The sequence below is a fragment of the Grus americana genome, chromosome 23 (assembly GCF_028858705.1).
Source record: "Grus americana isolate bGruAme1 chromosome 23, bGruAme1.mat, whole genome shotgun sequence".
NCBI lineage: Eukaryota > Metazoa > Chordata > Aves > Gruiformes > Gruidae > Grus > Grus americana.
The window spans coordinates 3,973,692-3,991,588 of record NC_072874.1 but is presented as its reverse complement, the minus strand read 5'-3'; the positions used below and the strand labels follow the sequence as shown (position 1 = coordinate 3,991,588).

At 51.6% G+C, this 17,897-nt stretch overlaps 2 protein-coding genes across 5 annotated transcripts in view; both read left to right on the top strand.

The window, feature by feature from the left end:
- The window catches only part of WDTC1 (WD and tetratricopeptide repeats 1), a 32,034-nt gene extending 24,076 nt beyond the window's left edge, over positions 1-7,958 (top strand). The window contains exon 16 of the mRNA XM_054802273.1: positions 86-7,958. Within this exon, the coding sequence (XP_054658248.1) occupies positions 86-283 (198 nt within the window). The 3' untranslated portion in view covers positions 284-7,958. The remainder of the gene's footprint in view (positions 1-85) is intronic.
- A 600-nt stretch (positions 7,959-8,558) lies between these two features.
- On the top strand, positions 8,559-16,848 carry TMEM222 (transmembrane protein 222). Of its 4 annotated transcripts, none has more exons than XM_054802619.1 (6): positions 8,559-8,688; positions 11,107-11,191; positions 11,958-11,989; positions 12,679-12,775; positions 12,929-12,987; positions 13,975-16,848. In XM_054802619.1, the coding sequence occupies exons 1-6, from the start codon at positions 8,573-8,575 to the stop codon at positions 14,318-14,320; spliced, it is 735 nt and encodes a 244-aa protein (XP_054658594.1). In that variant the 5' UTR covers positions 8,559-8,572; the 3' UTR covers positions 14,321-16,848. The 4 variants fall into 4 exon arrangements, with proteins under 4 accessions (XP_054658594.1, XP_054658593.1, XP_054658595.1 ...); XM_054802618.1 differs by having other exon boundaries at positions 12,929-13,059; XM_054802620.1 differs by having other exon boundaries at positions 12,929-13,059; positions 13,970-16,848.
- Positions 16,849-17,897: the final 1,049 nt, after the last annotated feature.

The window sequence follows — 17,897 nt, the reverse complement described above, 5'->3', positions numbered from 1 at the left end:
ATCTCTTGAGAGTGGCAGCAGCAGTAAGAGCCCCTCCATGGTCCTGGCACTGCCTTGCTGAGTTCTTTCTCTCCTTGTCTTGCAGAGTGAAACCCTTAATGGCCGCGTGGTAGTAGACATGGAAGGTGCTTCCCAAGCTAACCAGAGACGGATGAATGCAGACCCGCTGGAGGTGATGTTGCTGAACATGGGGTACCGGATCACAGGACTGACCAGTGGTGGGGCTGGAGGCTCAGATGATGAAGACAGCTCAGAGGGGCAAGTCCAGTGCCGGCCCAGCTAAAACAGAACTGCCTCTCCTTCCTCTAATTGTTTGGCTGAAAGGGAACCTAGTTTCCTTGGTCCTGAACTTTCTCTGATGAATGACTGCACTGTTTCGCACTATGCACAGAGTAGGACAAGCTGGCAGGGGCAGGAGCGGCCGTCTCTTTAAACCATTGCCACCACCACCTCCTTCTCCCGTCACGCTACTGAGCAGCATGGCAGTGCAGTCTGGGGTTTGCCTTTAGTGGAATTTAGTCCCAACAGGGGTCTTTGAGTTGTCTGTAAGCAGTGTAAGCTGGCAATTTTGTTTTGGTTTGTTTTTTTCCAGAGCTGCTGTATGATCTGGTACAGGGGGATGTGGCCTGCATTCATGCATTTGCAGAGGGGATGTTAAATTCCTGAATAAAATACAAACCTAGGGCAGGGGTTATGGAATGAATTTACTGCAGTGATCTTGGTCTTGAAAGCTTGACTCTGCTTTTGTGCTACCAGCCTGTCTAGAGGCCCCTGGTTTAGGGTTGTTGGCCATGAAACACCTGTTTTGTCTCATAATATCTTTCTTCTGGCTTCCATCTCTAACACGTTGTCACCAGACGTAGCTGTGTTGTATTACGGACTGGATATTGCCTGTCTTGTCCCTGGACATCTGTCTTAGTTGATGAATCAGTGAAGGCACTGAGTATGTGCAGCTCAACAGGGCACGATATGCTTGCCCAGCTCTGATACCTTCTTCTGTGGTCTCTGAACCCATGGAGCAGGTTTGATCAGAGGCCTAGGACTCATGTAGCTAAAGCTACTGAGGCAGGGGGCTAGCAACAGCACTCTTCCAGAGCTTCCCTCTCTGTTGCCCAAAATGTGTGTAGCTGTATTCACCTTCTCTCCACGTGCTGGAGCTGAGAACGTTGCCACCATGTACGTGTTGCAACTAATGTTTTGAGCTTTTAGCGGCGTTTTTGTGCAGTCAGTCAGCTGCTCTGTCTTGGCCAAGGTGGGCCTTCTCCGCCTTGTTGTTGGTGTAACATCCGATGGCTAGTGGTCCTCTCAGGAACCCTCCTTCCTCTTCCCGTTCTCCACACACTGACTCCGGCTGCACAGCCAGGAGCGCACCCAGAAATGCAGCACTGTACTTCCATTCCTCCCCCTCTTGTGTAACATGCAGCCCTGTTTTTCCCCTCTTGTAGTTGCCAAACACTAAATATCAAATAGTTCTTACACAGCTGTGCTACAACCGAATCTGAAGAGGTTGTTTTTTTCTAGGACTATCAACTAAGACCAAAGAGCCCCTGGAGATCTTAACTGCTCTGCGCTGTCTCGTATCTCTTACTGCTGAAGGTCTGAACATGCTAGCCTTGGTCCCAGGGGTGTGAGATGTGTGTCTGGGAGCGTGTGCGCACGTGTGTATGCTGCATTAGGGCTGTTCTTCCATGTGGTGCAATCCCTGGTCTTCCTGTTCCTGCTGTGGAAAGATGAGAGGCCTCCCTTTTCCTTCTCTGGCAGCTTCTGGCTGCCAGGCGTTGATGAGAGAGACTGCGCAGTGCTGGCTGATCAAGGTAACTGGCTTCCTCTCCCTTCCAGAACAGTCTTTACGAGATGAGCGAGCCTTGTGCAGGAGGGAGAGAGGTCAGAGGCTCGTAGTTGGCAGCATCTCTCCAAGGACACTGTTCCCTGCGTAGAGAGATCCCTCGCGATCGCAGCGGAGCTAACTGGGACCCGATCTCTGCCCCTCAAAGATGTCCATCCGCTCTCTCACGTGGGGGTGAAACCGAGCCTTAGCAAACCCCAGTCTTGTGGGAGCGTGCCCCACGCCACGCAGAACCGACTGGCTGCCCTTGTGCTCTGCTGAGCTGGGATGGCAGAGTGGCCCTCCGTCTTCTCCTGCTGAAGCAGAGCTCTCCCGGGACAGACTGTCACTTGGCTGCTGAGGGCATATTTGCTCATTCTCGTGCAGCGCCAGCGCGGTGGATATGACTGCTTGCTCAGTTTACCTGTTTGTGTACAAGCTCCCCCACCCTGGGTGTACCCCGGCACTCAATGCTCTTCAAAAGCCAGAGGCAACAGAAAATTCTTCTCACTTGGGTGGCTTTTTGACATGGTCTGGCCTTTTTTTTTTTTTTTTTTTTCGCTTAAGGCTTTCCTATTAGATGCATCCTCTTTTTCTCCCCCCCTTCTCCTCCCACTCAAAGTTTTTTTTTTTCCCAGCTTTTGGTAGACAATGTCTGCAGACTTTGATTTTTTTTTTTTTTTTTTTTAAACTGAGAGACTGAGATGGAAAGCTCTGAAGAGAACAGACCTCTCCCTCCCCATTCACCTTTTGCTGTGGCAGCTATTTTTTGTTGTTTTTTACCCTTGTGAGACAGTGCAGCTCTTTTTACCTGCCGGTTGCAGTGCAAAAGCTCCAAGATTCCCTGCCTCTGCAGTGGATTGCTTTTTTTTAATGGCTGCTTTGGTTAAAAAAAAGATAAATAATAATGGGAGAGAAGGGGAGAGAAAAATCTTTCTGCCTCTAGCCCCTTTTCCCCTTGTCACAGGCAGATTACCTGCTTTGTTGCTTGTTAATGAGGAATTTGTATTTATTGGTGAAGGAAAAAAACATGCTGGGGAAGTAGGGAGATGTTGCTTTATTGACCTCTGCTGTTTACTTCAACCCCCTCTTTGGGAAAGCTTCTTCCTGCTCTTTCTGGTTAACTCTTTCTAGCCTGGGATACGCAGGGATGCCTCCTTTATTTTTGTATTCTAGCAATGGGCTCTCTGTTAGGAGACTCTAGGATTCTCTTAGTGTTGCAATGACCATTGCTTCTCGCTTTTTCAAGTACTAAAGATGATCATCTCGTAAACTTTGCCCCTGCAGTCGTAGAGGTAACACACAAGCCTTAGTGCCCTCGTTAGAAGGAGCAGAAAACTTGTTTCTCTGGTCCCTGGAAGAGAAAGGGTTAAGCAATTAAACAATTCTTTGTTCTAGTTCTTTCTTGGTGTCATTTTGTTTGGGGGAATTGTTCTGGCTTTGTTCTACCTTTCTCCTCTGTGGAGGTGGACACGGGTGGGTGGAGGGTGGCCTGGTTGGGCTGGATGTTATCTAGTCACACTGCTGCTTCATGGAGAATAGCGGCCCCAATTAAACTTGAGTGGGAAGGGGGCTGAGGAGCCCGAAACATGGTTTATAAGCTGTGGTGGCTGCTGAGTTAGTGCTGACATTCATTTATCCAGGTGTGGGTGCTCAGATCTGTTGGTGGAGCAAGGGCCAGGGCTGTGTTCGGCAGCAGAGTCCACCTCCGGCTGGGTTTAGAGCTAAAAGCTGCAAATAAACGTTGGGGCAAAGATGCGAACGGCTGCCTAGGGCTTGCTGGGGAAGAGACAAGCGATGCACGCATCTTCCAGCAAGATTAATGATGCTGTAACACAGTTAGTGTCTCTGAATCGTGTTTTGGTGGGGCGAGGGGTAAAATCTATAAAATCCTCTTTGAGTCCCTGCCAAATCCAAGAGTTAGAGGTGAGCAGAGGGGGGTGGGGTGGTGCAGAAAGCTGGGTAGGGAAACCAGCCTGTCCTGCTTTTTAGCTGCTCTTAAATGGCCTCTTGCCCTGAGGAGCAGAGCCCTAGTGGCTTAGGCTGTGGGGCAGAGCCAAGGCCACCTGCCTGAGTCACCACATTACTGACTGATCTTCTGAGGTGTTTCCGCTGTCAGAAACAACGCACGTATTGCCTTAAAGTGTCTCACACTCAGCAAGGTGTGTAGGACATCAACGTTTGGACCCAGAGATGATCCCTTGCTAAAGGATAATCACAAACTCACTTTCTCCTCTGGGTTCCTGCTGCAAAACCTCCCGAATACTTTCCTGCCCTCCGAGCTGCAGAACGCCAGGCCTTAAGTAAGGGTTAGAAAACCAGTCTGCTGTTCTCAGAATCCATTTGAACTCTTCTCTTAAAAATTCCCATTGGACACCTTTCAGCTGAACGCCTTTTCAGGCCTCTTCATTTCAAATCCTGTCTGATAGAAATTATTGCTTTAAGACAGCTCTGCTCTAACAAAACAGCGTGCATCTGCAGCTGGAATTGGCGATCAACTAATTAGGTCAGATTTTGGACTGAATGGTTGGACGAAGAGGAAGGGGAAGGCAAGTGGTTGAATCGTGGGTGGAAATGGCTAGAAGGACCCAGAAAATGAGTTTTATTTGTGATTTGGGTGAGGGAATTGGGTTGAGGAAGGAGAGGAGCAGTAAGCTCTGGGATGTGGGGACAGGAACAATCGCAGCCCTACTGATGAGTTCGCTTTTCTCTGATGTAACTGTCCGCAGTGCCAGGAACGAGTCTGCAAAGGGCTTGAGATGGCTCCCGTCTCTGAGCAAAATGGGGGCCAGGATGTCAGAAAACTGCCTGCTGTTGCAGTGAGGAATTCAGCCCTCTGCCCGTTACGCTCCTTGTAGCTTGTTCAGCCCTTGCTGCTGTGGGAGGTGAGACTGGTCGGGATCCCCTCCAGGGCTGGCGAGGAGAGAAGGTGAGCCTTTTTGTGGACTTCATAGCTGGGAAATCATTGTGACCTGCTCTTGGCTCTTTGAGCTTCTTCCGCCTTGTGCCCCTTGTCCCCAAGAAACGGGTGGCTTTCTCTTTAAACATAAAAGTTGCCCTGCGGATTGGCTGTGTCAATTGGAGAGGGAGAGAGAAGGAAACATGGCTTTCAAGCAACAGGGAAGCAGAAAAGACCTGAAGGTTAAAGCTGAGGGGTGAGATGACTTAGGGGCATTGCTTTCGGGGTGGGTGGCTGAGCCTGCGTGTGTTCTTGCGCTTGTGAGTAGCACCATCATCAATACAGATGAGAATGACGTTTCTGGTTCACGCTGAGCGATTAGAGACTGTCAGATTGCAGCAGGCACAGACCAGAGGAAAGGAACAACGAAAACGCAAAGCAACCCACCCCAGCATCACCTCCAGGGTGGGGGGGAAGGACGCCTTGGTGTCCTCCATCAGCCTGTGCCTCAGTGACATTTTAAATAGACTCCTGCACACGGTGTTGCCTGCTGCCGCGTCGGTTGTCAATGTCAGAAGGGGGAGGGGATCTCTTCCTTGAGTGGTTTGGTTCTGGCAGTCCCTGTAATGTTTGAGCTGTCACAACAGGGAAGGTTCCCAAGGAAGCCGCTTACTGAACAAGAGCTGGCTGGATGCCTGCTTCTTTCAGGCTCAGCGATGAGCCAGGGTAGAAAGGGGAGGTAACCGAATCCCTTCCGGGCTGAGCTCCAGCCATAGCCATGACGGTGTGTGCCTGGACAAACCCAAACCGGTGCGTGGTCTGGGCCGCCCCTTCCCAGAGCAGACAGGGAAGGGCTCTTGGAAGGAGCTCCGTGTCTCCAGGGTGTGAGTGATGCGCTGGCACCTGCGGTGAGCAGGCAAAGATTGTTGTCCTGAGGACATTTTTGGGCTGACAGGAGGTAGAGCGGCTTCCTTGCTGACAACAGGAAAGAGGAGCCATCGGTGACAAGTTGTTGGCAGAAGCGGGAGTGAAACCTTTTGTTTCTCGTCAAATGAGAGATTGCAAAAACAATGATGGCAGTATTCCTGCTCCGTACATCGATCCAGTATTGTAGTCAGGCAAGATAGCTGCAATAAAAAGCCTGGCCTTTAATTTTATGCATGGAGAACTTCTTACCTGCTCTCTCTCCCCTCCCTGTTCCCCCCCCCGCAGTTTCTTTTCCAACTGCAGCTATTTTTCCCTGCTGACTTCAGGTGTTTTGTATTCTGCTTAGATCAATAGCAGTAGAACAGCAGCAGCTTTCCAGTTGTCACTAGGAAGACCCTGCTGTCAGCTACAGCTCACCCGTTTTCTGCCAGTGCGGTACTGGGGATGGAGAGCCCTTCTGCTTGCCTGACAAACACAAAAGAAAGCTGTGCAGTACAGGAGAGCTGCATTGATTTTTTTTTTTTTTATTATTTCTTTTTTTTTTTTAAATCCAGCCTGGAGAAAACAGTGCTCCAGCAGCTTGGTTTGCCTTTCCCGCACTTGGTTTAAGAGGGAATAAAACTGGGCTGTCTAAAATGCCCCCTGCCCACGCAGGAGGGGAGGGCGTGAGGCGGCATTGCAGGGAGACGCGTCCTGCTGGGGCTGTCGGCAGAGTCCGTGCCGCGTGGCTTTGCCAAGGGAGCTGGTCCCTGGTGATACGCTGCTTAGCAGCCTCCGAGACACAAGCAGGAAGAGCAAATCCATTGCCTAATCCGACAAAAGCGCCAGGGCCACGTTAGCTGATGTGAACATTGGCCCCTATTCATAGATTTTAACAATCTCTGATATTTATGTTAGCCTGGAGCAAATCAATGCAAGTATTTTTCTTCATCAAACAAAAAGTGTTCACTGAAACACATACAACCTTTGTGCACATCTTCCATCCGAAGTGCCAAACTAGGAAGCGTCAGTTAGAAAGCAAAGCACCAGGCATGGCTTTGCTCTCAAGGGTGTCTGTATTTCCTTGGCTTTCTGTCTTTTGGAACCGGATTATTTTGTGAATTCCCTCACCATTGGAGTCCGATCAGGCTCTTGATCAACTCTGACGCAGTGACAGGTCACGCTGAGATGATGCTCATGCTATAGCTTGACGTGAGTGCCTCGATGGACGGCTCTGCTTCCATCCAGATGCCTCTCAAGCAGCCATCCCTCTTGGGCTGTCCTAAAACACTGTCTAGACTAGGAAATAAGGTGGGATGTTAGATAACTTCTTGAAGGTGAGGAAATTTAGTCTGCAGCATGCTACTAAGCTAGTGGAGTTGAAGCCTGAGCGCTTGTATGACGAGTTAGTGTGTATTGAGGGCGGGTAGGCCGCCTTGACACTAGACTGTTAGCCAATGCTTTCTGCTGCCGTATCGGCAACTCCAAATTGCTGTCCCCTCTGACGTGCCTCTGGGTAGAGGTTACCAATCTCCTGGGCTTTCAAGCTGGAAGCTTCGCTAAAATGCAGTGAGCATGTAAGTGCTGTTCTGTCCCCGGAACAGAGAGTATGTTGATAAATGTGGAAGGCTGGGCTCAGCTTAATTATTGAGCAAAGTCAGGCAACGGAAAGGAGAATGGATAAAGTAGAGATGAGAAAAAGTCTTGGATGGAGAGGAATTTCAGGGAAGAAGCGGGGCCATTATGTGGAAGCTGTAACTTTGCGATGACCGTTGGGAATGTGGCTTTGGCAATTAACAGGGTTTGCTAATACCAAAAGCGAGCACCTCCTGTGAGCAGAGCGCTTGCTCTGCATCGCCTCCGCTCAGCGTGCTGGAGCTACGAGGCAGGAGAATCCCAACTGTGTGCAGGAAGGGTTTGAGACTGTTTTATTAGCAAAACCCCTTGGCGTCGTGCGGTGTGACACCACAACCTGTGCTGGAGAGCTCTGATAACCACGGCCCTGGGGGGGAAATGCAGCTCAAGGGCTCTGTGTGAGGAGGAAATGAGCGGCTTCCAAGGAAAGCATGGAAGGATGTGGAGGGGAGAGCGGGAGCCGGACGCTCGGCAGCTTTTCCTGCACCCGCTGGGCAGAACGTCCCCGTCCTGGGTCTGCTGGGCTGGGGCAAGCCACGTCCTCCCTGTTCTTCCCACTCATTCAGTAAGTTGTCACTCTGTATTTTGCCAAGTGTGTTTGTGGTGGGCGGAAATCTGGAATAAACATATTTCTTCTTCAGCTTTCTCGTGTAGTTTGAATTAAACTTCCTAATAAAGCAACTGTTATTTTTCTAATCTGATTCTCCATTTGTAAATGCTGTTCCACCCCTCGCAGTATCTTGAGAGGCTTGATGTGATGCTTATTTCTGCTTTTGCACTTTCCTGAGGGGCTCTTCTACCGGGGGCTGGGGCTGGCTCTTCCACCTTCTGATCTCTGGAAGGGCAACAGGGACAAGTTCGCTGCTGAGGTTCCTGTGGCGGATCCGCACAAGGTAGGTGCGAGGGGTGAAGATACCTGCCCGGAGGAGCTTCGCCAGAGCAGAAAGCCCCGCTGTGAAACAACCCCCGGCCCTTCAGCGCCACGCGAAGCCGCTGAAGTCCCGGGGGCAGAGCAGCGAGCTAACGCTTGATCAAGCGGCAGCCGCGGGGCTGTGGGCGCTTCCCCCCCCGGGCTGGCCTGCCGGGTGGGTGAGCTCCGGGGCCCTTCCGGCCCGGAGCCCCGTCCCCGACACGGGGAGGGACCGAGGGAAGGGGCGCCGGGCCCGGCAGGCCCTGAGCGGAGCTGCCCCCGCCTCACCCCGGGGCCAGGCCGCGCTCCCGCTTCCTGGTTACCGGCCGTGCCCGGAAGCGGGTGCGGTCTCCAGGAAGTGACGCAAACGCGCCGGGCGTGGGGGCGGGCCCCGGTGATGGCGGAAGCGGAGGCCAAGATGAAGCAGTTCAATGGCAGCGGTGGGGCTGGGCTGGACGCCGAGCGCGGCCGCTTCCCGTACTGCGTGGTGTGGACCCCCATCCCCGTCCTGACGTGAGTGCGGGCCCTGCGCTCGGGGCCGGCCCCGGGGGCGGGCGGCCCGGCTGAGGCCTGGGCCCGCGCATCGCTCTCGGGGTAGGGCCGGGGCACCCCCCTCCCCGCCTCTCCCGGGGCCGGCTGCCCGGCCCGCTTCGGGGTGCCCCGGTGCTCGGCCTGCTCCGGGCTGGCAGGGAGTCCGGCCTGCTCTGGAGTAGCCGGGTGCTGGCCCGCTTTGGGGCACGCAGGCCGGGGTAACTGGCTGCCTGGCCTGCTCCAGGGCAGGCAGAGCGCCCGACCCGCTCTGGGGTGCTCGGCCTGCTTTGGGGGTGACTGGGTGCCAGGCTGCTTCAGGGCCCGCGTAGGATTGTGTCCTTGGGGTAGGGCTCTTCTCTCCCCGCAGCAAGGGCGTGTGTGGGGAAAGCTTTGCCATGAGCGGGCTTGTCTCTGCAGGAGTGGAGGGGATCCAGTGGAACGTGGGAAGTCTTTCATGGTTTTGGAGCCAGGGTTTGGCCGCAGGGATCTTAGACCACCTTATGCCTTGAGGAGAGTCTCGGGTGCTTCGCTTTTAATGAGTTAGAAGTCGATTTGCCTTCCCAGTCTTTTCAGCCAAGAGTCATCAGGCTCCAGGGAGAACTTCTGAGCTTTTCTCTGGTCGTGGGAAAATGAAAAGCTGTAAAATGTGGCTTTGGGGGTAGTCTGGGAACACAAAGGCTTATTTTTATGCCTTCCCCTTCCTCTCCGGTTCAAATCAGGTGATAATGTTTACTGAGCCAGAGCTGAAAGTCAGGTAGAAGACGTGGTGTGGTCCGTGGCAGGATTGGGAATGGCACCGTAACTCAGCAGGGAGAGGCTGTAACTTTCCTGTTGCTGTCTCGCATGCAGCTACAAACCAGCTTTTGTTTTTACCTCTCTTCTTGTTTGATTGCTTAAAATTTCCACCCGAGGATTTTCCAAAGCTTTTAACCTTGTTATCTCCCACTGGGACTGAAGAAGATATCTGTCCCGTTGCCAAAGTCACCGGGCACCCGTATTTCTTGTGGGTTCATTCCCTGATGAACAGTGGCATCTCCCTGTTGATTTTGTTTTGCAGCAGAAATGTCAGTGGTGTTATTTGGCGAAGTCGCTCGTTAGATTGCATAATAGCTCCGTTTTCTCCCTCTGACATTTCCTGTCACCCTTGGATTTGGAGGCTTGAAAGCTAGTCAGTGCTGAGAGGAGAATTAAAAAAAGGAAGAAGCATCTAGACCTTTGAAGGTGGCAACGCTGTGACAGCGTTATATTCAGCCATACCTTCTGGCTGATAAAACATTGCACAGATATCCGAACTGACTGGCTGCTTTGCATCGCACCAGATAGGAACATGCAGAGGGTAAGCGATGCAAGCTCGGAACATCAAACTTTGCGGAGTCCTTTCTCTGCGTCGTAGGGTTAGGCTATCGACAGGAGCTATATGGTATTTATAACCTCAGCTGCGCTTATTGGCCTGTATGGCTTGTCTTTCCTTGTAACGTCCAACCACCTCAGTCCGTTTTTATTTTGGTAGTTTTAGGATCTCTCTAATTGAGCTGTGGCTTGTGAATCTGTTGCTGTAATCTCTTCTGAAATATTAGTCAGTCCCTCGGGGAGAGAGGAGTGAGAAATTAGAGAGAGGTCAGCAAACCTGAGAATGCTGGAGGATGTGGGAGAGAGCTGTAACTTGGCCTGAAGTATTTACTTCGAAGTGATGATGATAGAAGAGGGTTGGGATATAGATCTGCTGCTCATTGGGGCTGTAAATATCCAGTGGGGAGGAGAAGGTCTTCGAAACTATGGGATCATTTAGGGGAAGGAATGCTTTTCCTGGAGCCAGGAGCCCTGCTTTCTGTCTGGGGTGTTTAAATCTCATTTGCCATGAAAAGCTGCGGTGTGGATGGGAAGATGGACAGGTTGACCTTAGTTTCAGTTGTTGGAAGTGTAAAGTCCAGTTTTATCTCAAGGCAGTTTTTCCTGGATCTAACCTTTTTCCATGGGTACACAAATGGGTTTGTTCTGGGAGACCGACGCTTGCCCGTCCCTGCCCAGGGACGTGTGTGGCACAGGCCTTCAGAGTCTTTTGCTCTCCATAACTGCCACTACTCACGGTAAAACCCTGGAGCCCAACTGCCCCAGAGACAAGCTGACTCTAGACCTGCTTGTCGTCATCATTTTGGGTATTCCCTGCGTGTTTTTCTTTAGCTTGTACCTCTTCTGCGTCTTTACCAATCTTTGCCTGGCTTTGGCTCACATGCTTTCATCTCTCAGCTGCGTATAACACGTTAACCGTGCCCGTCTGTCCCGTGCTATGCGGCTGGTTGTACGGCCGCTCCGGCAGTCTCCTGGCAGCATGTTGCATGTGGTCGGTGTGATCAGGGGGGCAAATATCTCAGCCTGACGGTTCACTTGTTGCCTTGTTAGCTGGCTCTTCCCGATCATTGGCCACATGGGTATCTGCACGTCGACTGGAGTCATTCGGGACTTCGCGGGGCCATACTTTGTCTCGGTAAGTAGACGATGGATCCAGGTGCTTAAGCAGAATCTGTGCTTGGCCTGCTTCTCGCCTTTGTTGGTGAGTTTTGAGCCATCCCCTGTCTTTTGCAGCTCAAAGTTCTGTGAAATAATGGTTTTAGGTGTTTCTGAAGATCGTGGATCTTTCTGTTACTCTGTAGGCTGCCGTCCAGTGGAGGTTGTTTGGGGGATATGATAGATAGTGGCTGTTTTGGTTTGGTGAGCAGAAGGGGAAAGAAATCTTGTAGTCCATGCTCAGTTGGGAATTTTGGACCTAAATTCTCTTAATTCTGAGTAGCAGAAGCTGCTTTCCAACTTCCTCAGCATGCCTCTTCCTGTCCTGCTGCTTAGTGTCAGGTATGTGCCAGTCTTCTAAACTGCTCTATGGCCTGTTGGATTTTGAAAGTAAGGGAGTTTTCAGTTGGGATAATTAATACTCTTAATAGATCGGGACATTTCCAACTTTGAGTTAACAAGGTATTAACAGTTTAAAAAAGAAAAGGTGGAGGGAACAAGGTACATGTACCATATAGCAAGATGATATCACCACATATAGAGTATAAATGTACTCGTGCTCAGGAGTATGAAAACAATTGAAATCTAAATCCAGACACACAAATACGATTGGTGTCTTGAGACTGCTGAGGCAGTGTGACAGTTTTATCACTAAGCAATCACGGGCTGTGAGGCCTTCCAGCAAGAGGCATGTCATGAATATTGTGCAGGGTTATCCTCTTGAGACATTTTTTCCTTTTTTGCAGGAAGACAACATGGCATTTGGGAAGCCAGTGAAGTAAGTGCTCTTGTTAGTTTTTATTAAACTAACCAACTGACCTGCAGATGTCCTTTAATTCATGGAGACAGACGTGCTATAATATTGCTTTTCTTGTTGTTCAGATGCCCTAATTCAAGTGGATGGCTACTGTGTCTCTGCTTTTCAAGAAACTGCGTTAAATTAAATCTTTTTAGAAGCGTCACAGCAATGTAGTGGTATTAATAACTAGAGCTATGTGGAGCCTGTATTAAAAAAAAAGAAAAGGCTAAAACATTTTAAGATAATGTTAACAACAAGTGCTCTAAGTAAATATTGCCTGTGCTGTACTAATGAACTGTCATCACTCACATCCTGTTAATGATTTTCTGTGGGGAGGAGGAGAGGTGCCTGGGTTTTGTGTATCTGTCAGATCAGGTTTACGTTTTGAATGGCTGGAAGGTTTCATATCGTGGGACATGAAGGCAGTTCAGAGTTTTGCCTGTGCCCCGAGGTCCGCAGTTTCTCCCTCTGGGGTGCTGTCGGGTTGAGGGTGCTGAGCATTAATTTCTGCTGCCCTCTGCAGCATACACTTGTCTTGAAGAGCTCAGCTCTGTGGACTCCAGAGGTAGTGGGTTTCTCTGAGTCCTTTAAGCAGCTTCCGGCTGAGAAGAGCAAGAACTTGTAAAGGTGCAGCAGTAACGCGAAGGGATCTGTTCTCCTCCTTCTAGGTACTGGAAACTGGATCCCAGCAAAGTATACTCCACCAGTCCCAATGCTTGGGACACAGCTGTACACGATGCCTCGGAGGAGTACAAGCACCGAATGGTATGGCTCCGACGCTGATGTCCTGTCCGTGTGTGCAGGAATATCTCCCCAGTGTCTGGGTGCTTGCTGCAGGAGTGGGACCTGTGGGTCTGCACCAGCACAGCCTGCAGAACTGGCGAGATTTCTAATGTTGTGCCCCTTTTTCTGTTCCAGCACAACCTTTGCTGTGATAACTGCCATTCTCATGTGGCTCTGGCCTTAAACTTGATGAGGTACGACAACAGCACCTCCTGGAACATGGTGAAACTCTGCTTCTTCTCACTCCTGTATGGGAAGTACGTAAGGTGAGCTGAGGAGCAGCTCAGATTTGGCAGGCCAAGGGGCTTTGTTTCTTTTCCTCTTCCTAGCCCTGCCTGCTGCCTCTTCTTAGGAAAAGAATCAAGGGTTCTTGCTGGGTTGCACTGGATGCTGCTCCCAAAATACTGAATCTGGCAGCTAATCTAGGGTGCCTGGAATTTGGGAAATGCTAGCTAAAGCCAATCTCACTCTGTGTTGTGTGTTGGCTGGGTTAGGTCAGAACATAAGGTCACAGAATGGCTCGTCTCCAAGGATTACTGGTTTCTCTTCCCTCTCTTCAATCTTGTTTACATAAAAACTAGTCAGATTTCCAACTGGCAGGGAGCTTCCAATTTGAGTGGAGAGGGAAACCCCGAGCTTCCCTTACTAGAAAGGGCACTTAATCTCCATTTCAGCTCCTTGTGCCTGAAGAGGAGATTTCTGCGAGGACTGCCCTGCGTAAAGCTTTTGAGTTGCTCCACTTCAGTTGGGTCTTCCCTGTTCTGGAGGAGCAGCTCTACCAGCTTTTAGGCAAGCATAGTCCCTGCTGTCTTGGTTAAACACACCAGCAGTCTGAATAACGAGGCCTCTGGTAACGGGGCTTCATTTTTTTGTGGTCTCCTGTTGGTGCAAGTATGAAACGTGCTGGTCTTCAACCCGAATTTAAACTGGAAGGAGAGTCTAGCCCTATTGTTAGTGATAGAGTTATTTGTGGACCTGATTTAGTCTCAATTTTTAACACTGACTGAATCTCCAGGATGTGATGCGTGGCAGTGCCAGCAACAGGTAAGAAAGTCAGAAGGGCATCTGTCTCCCTCTGACTTCTCCAGTTATTCTCACATCCTTCCCTACCTTTTGTCTTTCTCTGCTGATTTCTTACGTTTAAAGAGTTTAATCCCCCTTTTTTCCATCTTGCAGCGTAGGGGGATTTGTGAAGACCTGGCTTCCCTTTGTCCTCTTCTTGGGGGTGATCATGACCATTGTTCTGACGCTTCATTTGCGGTGATGGCAGCTGTGAACGCCCCGTTCCGTGGGCACACGAAGGAAGAAACTGTGACTGATCCAGCGGGATGGAGGCATGGGACTCTGGGAGGCGTTTTCCAGGGAAGGTGGCAACTCCGCTCCATTGTAACAGCTCATCTTTGTTTCCTGGAACTGGCTTCTTTTCCTTCTGTTTTTCTTCTGTCGATGGTGTCTCCCACTGTCAGGGGTCCTGAAGCCTCCTGCTCTCTCCCCGAATACGTTCCCTTTCTGCAATGTGGTAGGTAGAAAAGCAATCGGGAAAGGAGAGGCGTGGGCACCTTTGCTTTCAGTGCGAAGTAAAGCCGCAAGGCAAACCCTGCCTCCTGGTTCAGGAGCACAAGCAGATGCACCTTGTAAGGTTCTCTCTGATCACTGGGATTCTTCCTCTTGGCTTCATCAGAAGCTTCCTCAGATTTCCCAAGTCTCCAAGAAGGAGTTGTTGTTTCCCTTTGCACGACTCTCCTGTAGCACACATTCCAAAGTGGAGGTTGTGGGGTTCCTCCTGAGGGTGTAGAGTGCCACAGCACTCACCGACGGTCTCCCCGGTAGCAACAGAAAGGTGTTGACGGCGGGACGCTCCTCTGAGGAGACGCGCAGAGGAACGCTCTGTGGCAGGGCAAATTCATCTGGTCCTGCTGGTGAGCCCAGAAAGGCAGGAAAGTCGATCGACTGGCTTGGGTATGGCTCGTGGCAGTCTGCACACTTTCAGTTCTGCCTGTTGCAGAGTTGGGAGTCTACTGCTAAGTCCCTTTTAGCTTGTGCCAGAGAAAATACAGCTTCCCTGCTTCTCCTTGTGCTCTGAATATCTAAAATTGTCGTTAACACTTTTCACGAGCCACTTACTTTCCTTTGATCCCTAGTACTTTGCATGTGGCAGCATCCCTGGGCCTGCAGAGGTGGCAGCTGCAGTGGGTACCTGTTTCTGGGGCAGAAAGCTTAGCGTAGGGTTTTGAAAGCATCCATGAGAGCAGAACCTGAGCTTAGTGGGGCCATCAGAGATTAAAAGAAGAGGTGAAGGGACTGGAAGATACCCGTGATCTGGTTGGGCTTTGCAGCGGCAAACTGGGGCACTGGCTGTCTTGTGGCTGGTTCCAGGATGGTGAACAAGAAGGTCTGTTTAATTCCTGGGGTAAAAGGACTGGCTTTGATGTGAGAAGTGCTGGTCTGGCAGCGTTGGGGGGCCGATGGCCCTTCTGAGCCCTGGATCGGGCAGGACGGGTACTAGGGGGATGGGTTGTTCTCGGGTGCTAGGCAGGAATTAATTTGGACGTGACGCAGAGCTTCATCCAGGTCTGGCTCTGGCCCGCAGATGCTGCTTTCCGTGGGGCTCTTAAGTCAGGTGGCTTTTTTTAAAAACGTGGCTGAAGGATTATGCACAGTTGAGCAGATTCCCTCTGACTGCAGAGGAAGGAGAGCAGCTTTTTCACTCACGCCTTGAAAGGCCAGCTCTGTACTCCACTATCTGATGGATTTCAACCTCAAGGAGGGCTCGTGGCCGGCAAAAAAGCTCCTCTCTGCTGCCTGCCGTCTCTGTGGCTTCCTCTGGCTGGGAAGCTCATTCACTGTCACCCTGCTTGCTCTCAGACCTGTCCCCGTGCGCCTTTCATCCACTTCCATTCCCCGACTCCTCTAGCCATATGGGAGAGCTGGGGACTCCTTTTGGGCTTCTCGATTTCTACATTTCCTCCTTTTCCTCAGTCATTTTTAAATAGCCCCTTAAACCTCTCCCAGTTGTCTTTCTCTCATCTGGTGCTGGCCTTTGGGGTGGGTGGAGGAGGTTTGCAGACCTCAGCACCCTTCCCTGTCTATCTGGAACTGAAATAGTCATCGCTGTCTGCTCTGTACAGTCATTTCAAGCCTGTGTGGAGAGTGGGCTGGAGGGTGCTGGGCCTGGGGCTGATTAGAAAGCCAAGATCTTGATCAAAGAGAACCTTATGATGAAAGGATGATGTCTTACCGAGCTACCCCGTGTCGCTGCGGTCTCCACCCAGCGAGCCTGCTGGCTAACGTGCCCTAGGACAAGCCAGTTGAACAGGAGAGATTAATCCTTTGCCTCTGTTTTTACTTTAAGTATGACTTCTCAAAGCAACCTGCACGCGGAGTCCCTGGTCCCAGGGCTGAAGCCAACCTGTCTTACGCAGTAGCAATAACCTAGAGACTCTTAGGCCTGTCTCACACGTTGATTCAGTGTTTTATTGATAAGCTATACAAGCGTTGCCAAAGCTGAGACTTCGAGTTGTCAGGGGGAGGCCGGGAGCGGGGCTGCTGGCCACTGTCCCCTGCTCCTGGGACTTCTGAAAACATGTCGAGTGCCATTCCCCACCGTGGAATTCCTTGTCGTTTGCTCCTAACGCTTTTTACCAGATCTGGGTTTCAAATGGAGACGTATCCTGAGCAGTCGGTTGGAGCGCTGGCTGCTTTGCCTGAGTCCTGGCTGAACGGCCAACCCGCTTCCATGGACAGAGATGGAGGATGGCTCCGGGCATCGGAAGGAAACACGGCTAACGGGAGAACAAGGCCCAAAGCTGAGGTACCGCGAAGCCTGCGCATCCGTGCTGGACGTGCAAAGCTGTCTGTACTGGCACAGTGAAGGATGGTGCCCGCAGAGGTCGGATGCTGGGGGAGGCAGGTGGACCGGTTGGATTTATGGTCTTCCTACGCTGTGGTAGTGTCAGCCCAGCACCGCGGGAACGCAGAGAAACCCCGGCAGCGCTCGGCGTGGCTTCCCAGCAGCGGTTGTGTGGGGAGTGGGCTGCTTCCTCTCGCGTGGGAGGTGGCAGAAGGGGTGGGTGGGTGGGTAAGGAATGTCCTCTCCTCGCAGCTTCCTTCATCTCACTACTGGCTTCTTCCCAGTGCCCCCCTGGAGTAGCCACATTAAAGGTCCACCCTGTCCTTCACCTTCCAGATGCCAGTTTTACGCTCCCCTCCTTTCCCCTTCGCACGTGCTTGTGCTGCAGAGCTCCGTGGCGTTGCTGTTGCTCTCCGGCGAGGGCGAGCCCTCTGTACCCTCATCCTTTGTTCTCTTGATCTCTGTGGGGCGCTGGATTACTTTGTAAATATTTAAACTCTGCTTCTGTGGTTTCATAATCCTGACGGTAGGGGAAATAAACTTATTTCTGTGGATGTCTCCAAGTGCCGCATCTCTTATTGTCGAGATTCTGAGCTCCAGCCCCTCTCCTGCCCTAAGGCAGCGTGTCTGGCTGCCCGCGGGAGCCAGACCCCGAACTTCCCACGTCCTTTACTTTATAAACTTGCCCTTTGCTCTGTTCCAGGGGAAATCTCACAGCCCCGTGTTTCAGACCTGAAGGAGGGTTTTGGGGGTGGGAGGAACCCAACCGCCGCAGCGGGAAGTGTTTGCAGGCTTTGATGCCGAGTCTCTCGAAGCCGGGGACCTGCCGCTGGCCTTTGTTTTGTTTGGGAGGAGAAGGGGCTCTGCCTGCTCTTGCCCTTTGCTGCTCCCCAAACCTCTGCCTGCTCAGCAGAGCCCTGGGCAGGGGGCAGCCGAGCCCCCTGTTGCAGGTCGATGCCCTTTAGCTGTGAAAAGCTTTCCTTTCCGCAGTCCAGAGTCTCCCACCTCTCTTTTTCTTGGGGGCACTGGCCTCCTGGCTCTTTTCCCTGCAAAGCTGTTGGCGGGGGGGGTGGGGGGTGTGCTGGGGCCAGGGCTGCCGGGAGCCGGGAAGGAGCGGGGAGCAGAGTGGGATGCCAAAAGCCGGCCTTGTTTTTTCCCCTCTCCCAGCAGGATAGCGCTGCCTCAACTGGGAGCGAGGGATGCTGGGCCTCCGCGTGCTGTAACGATTGCTAATGCAGCAGCCGATTTTCCGTT

Coding starts and splice junctions, on each gene's coding strand:
- TMEM222 (XM_054802618.1), top strand. CDS start 8,573: ATGGCGGAAGCGGAGGCCAAGATGAAGCAGTTCAATGGCAGCGGTGGG. Junction 11,192..11,957: donor CGGGGCCATACTTTGTCTCG/GTAAGTAGACGA, acceptor CCTTTTTTGCAG/GAAGACAACATGGCATTTGG. Junction 13,060..13,974: donor CTGTATGGGAAGTACGTAAG/GTGAGCTGAGGA, acceptor CTTGCAGCGTAG/GGGGATTTGTGAAGACCTGG.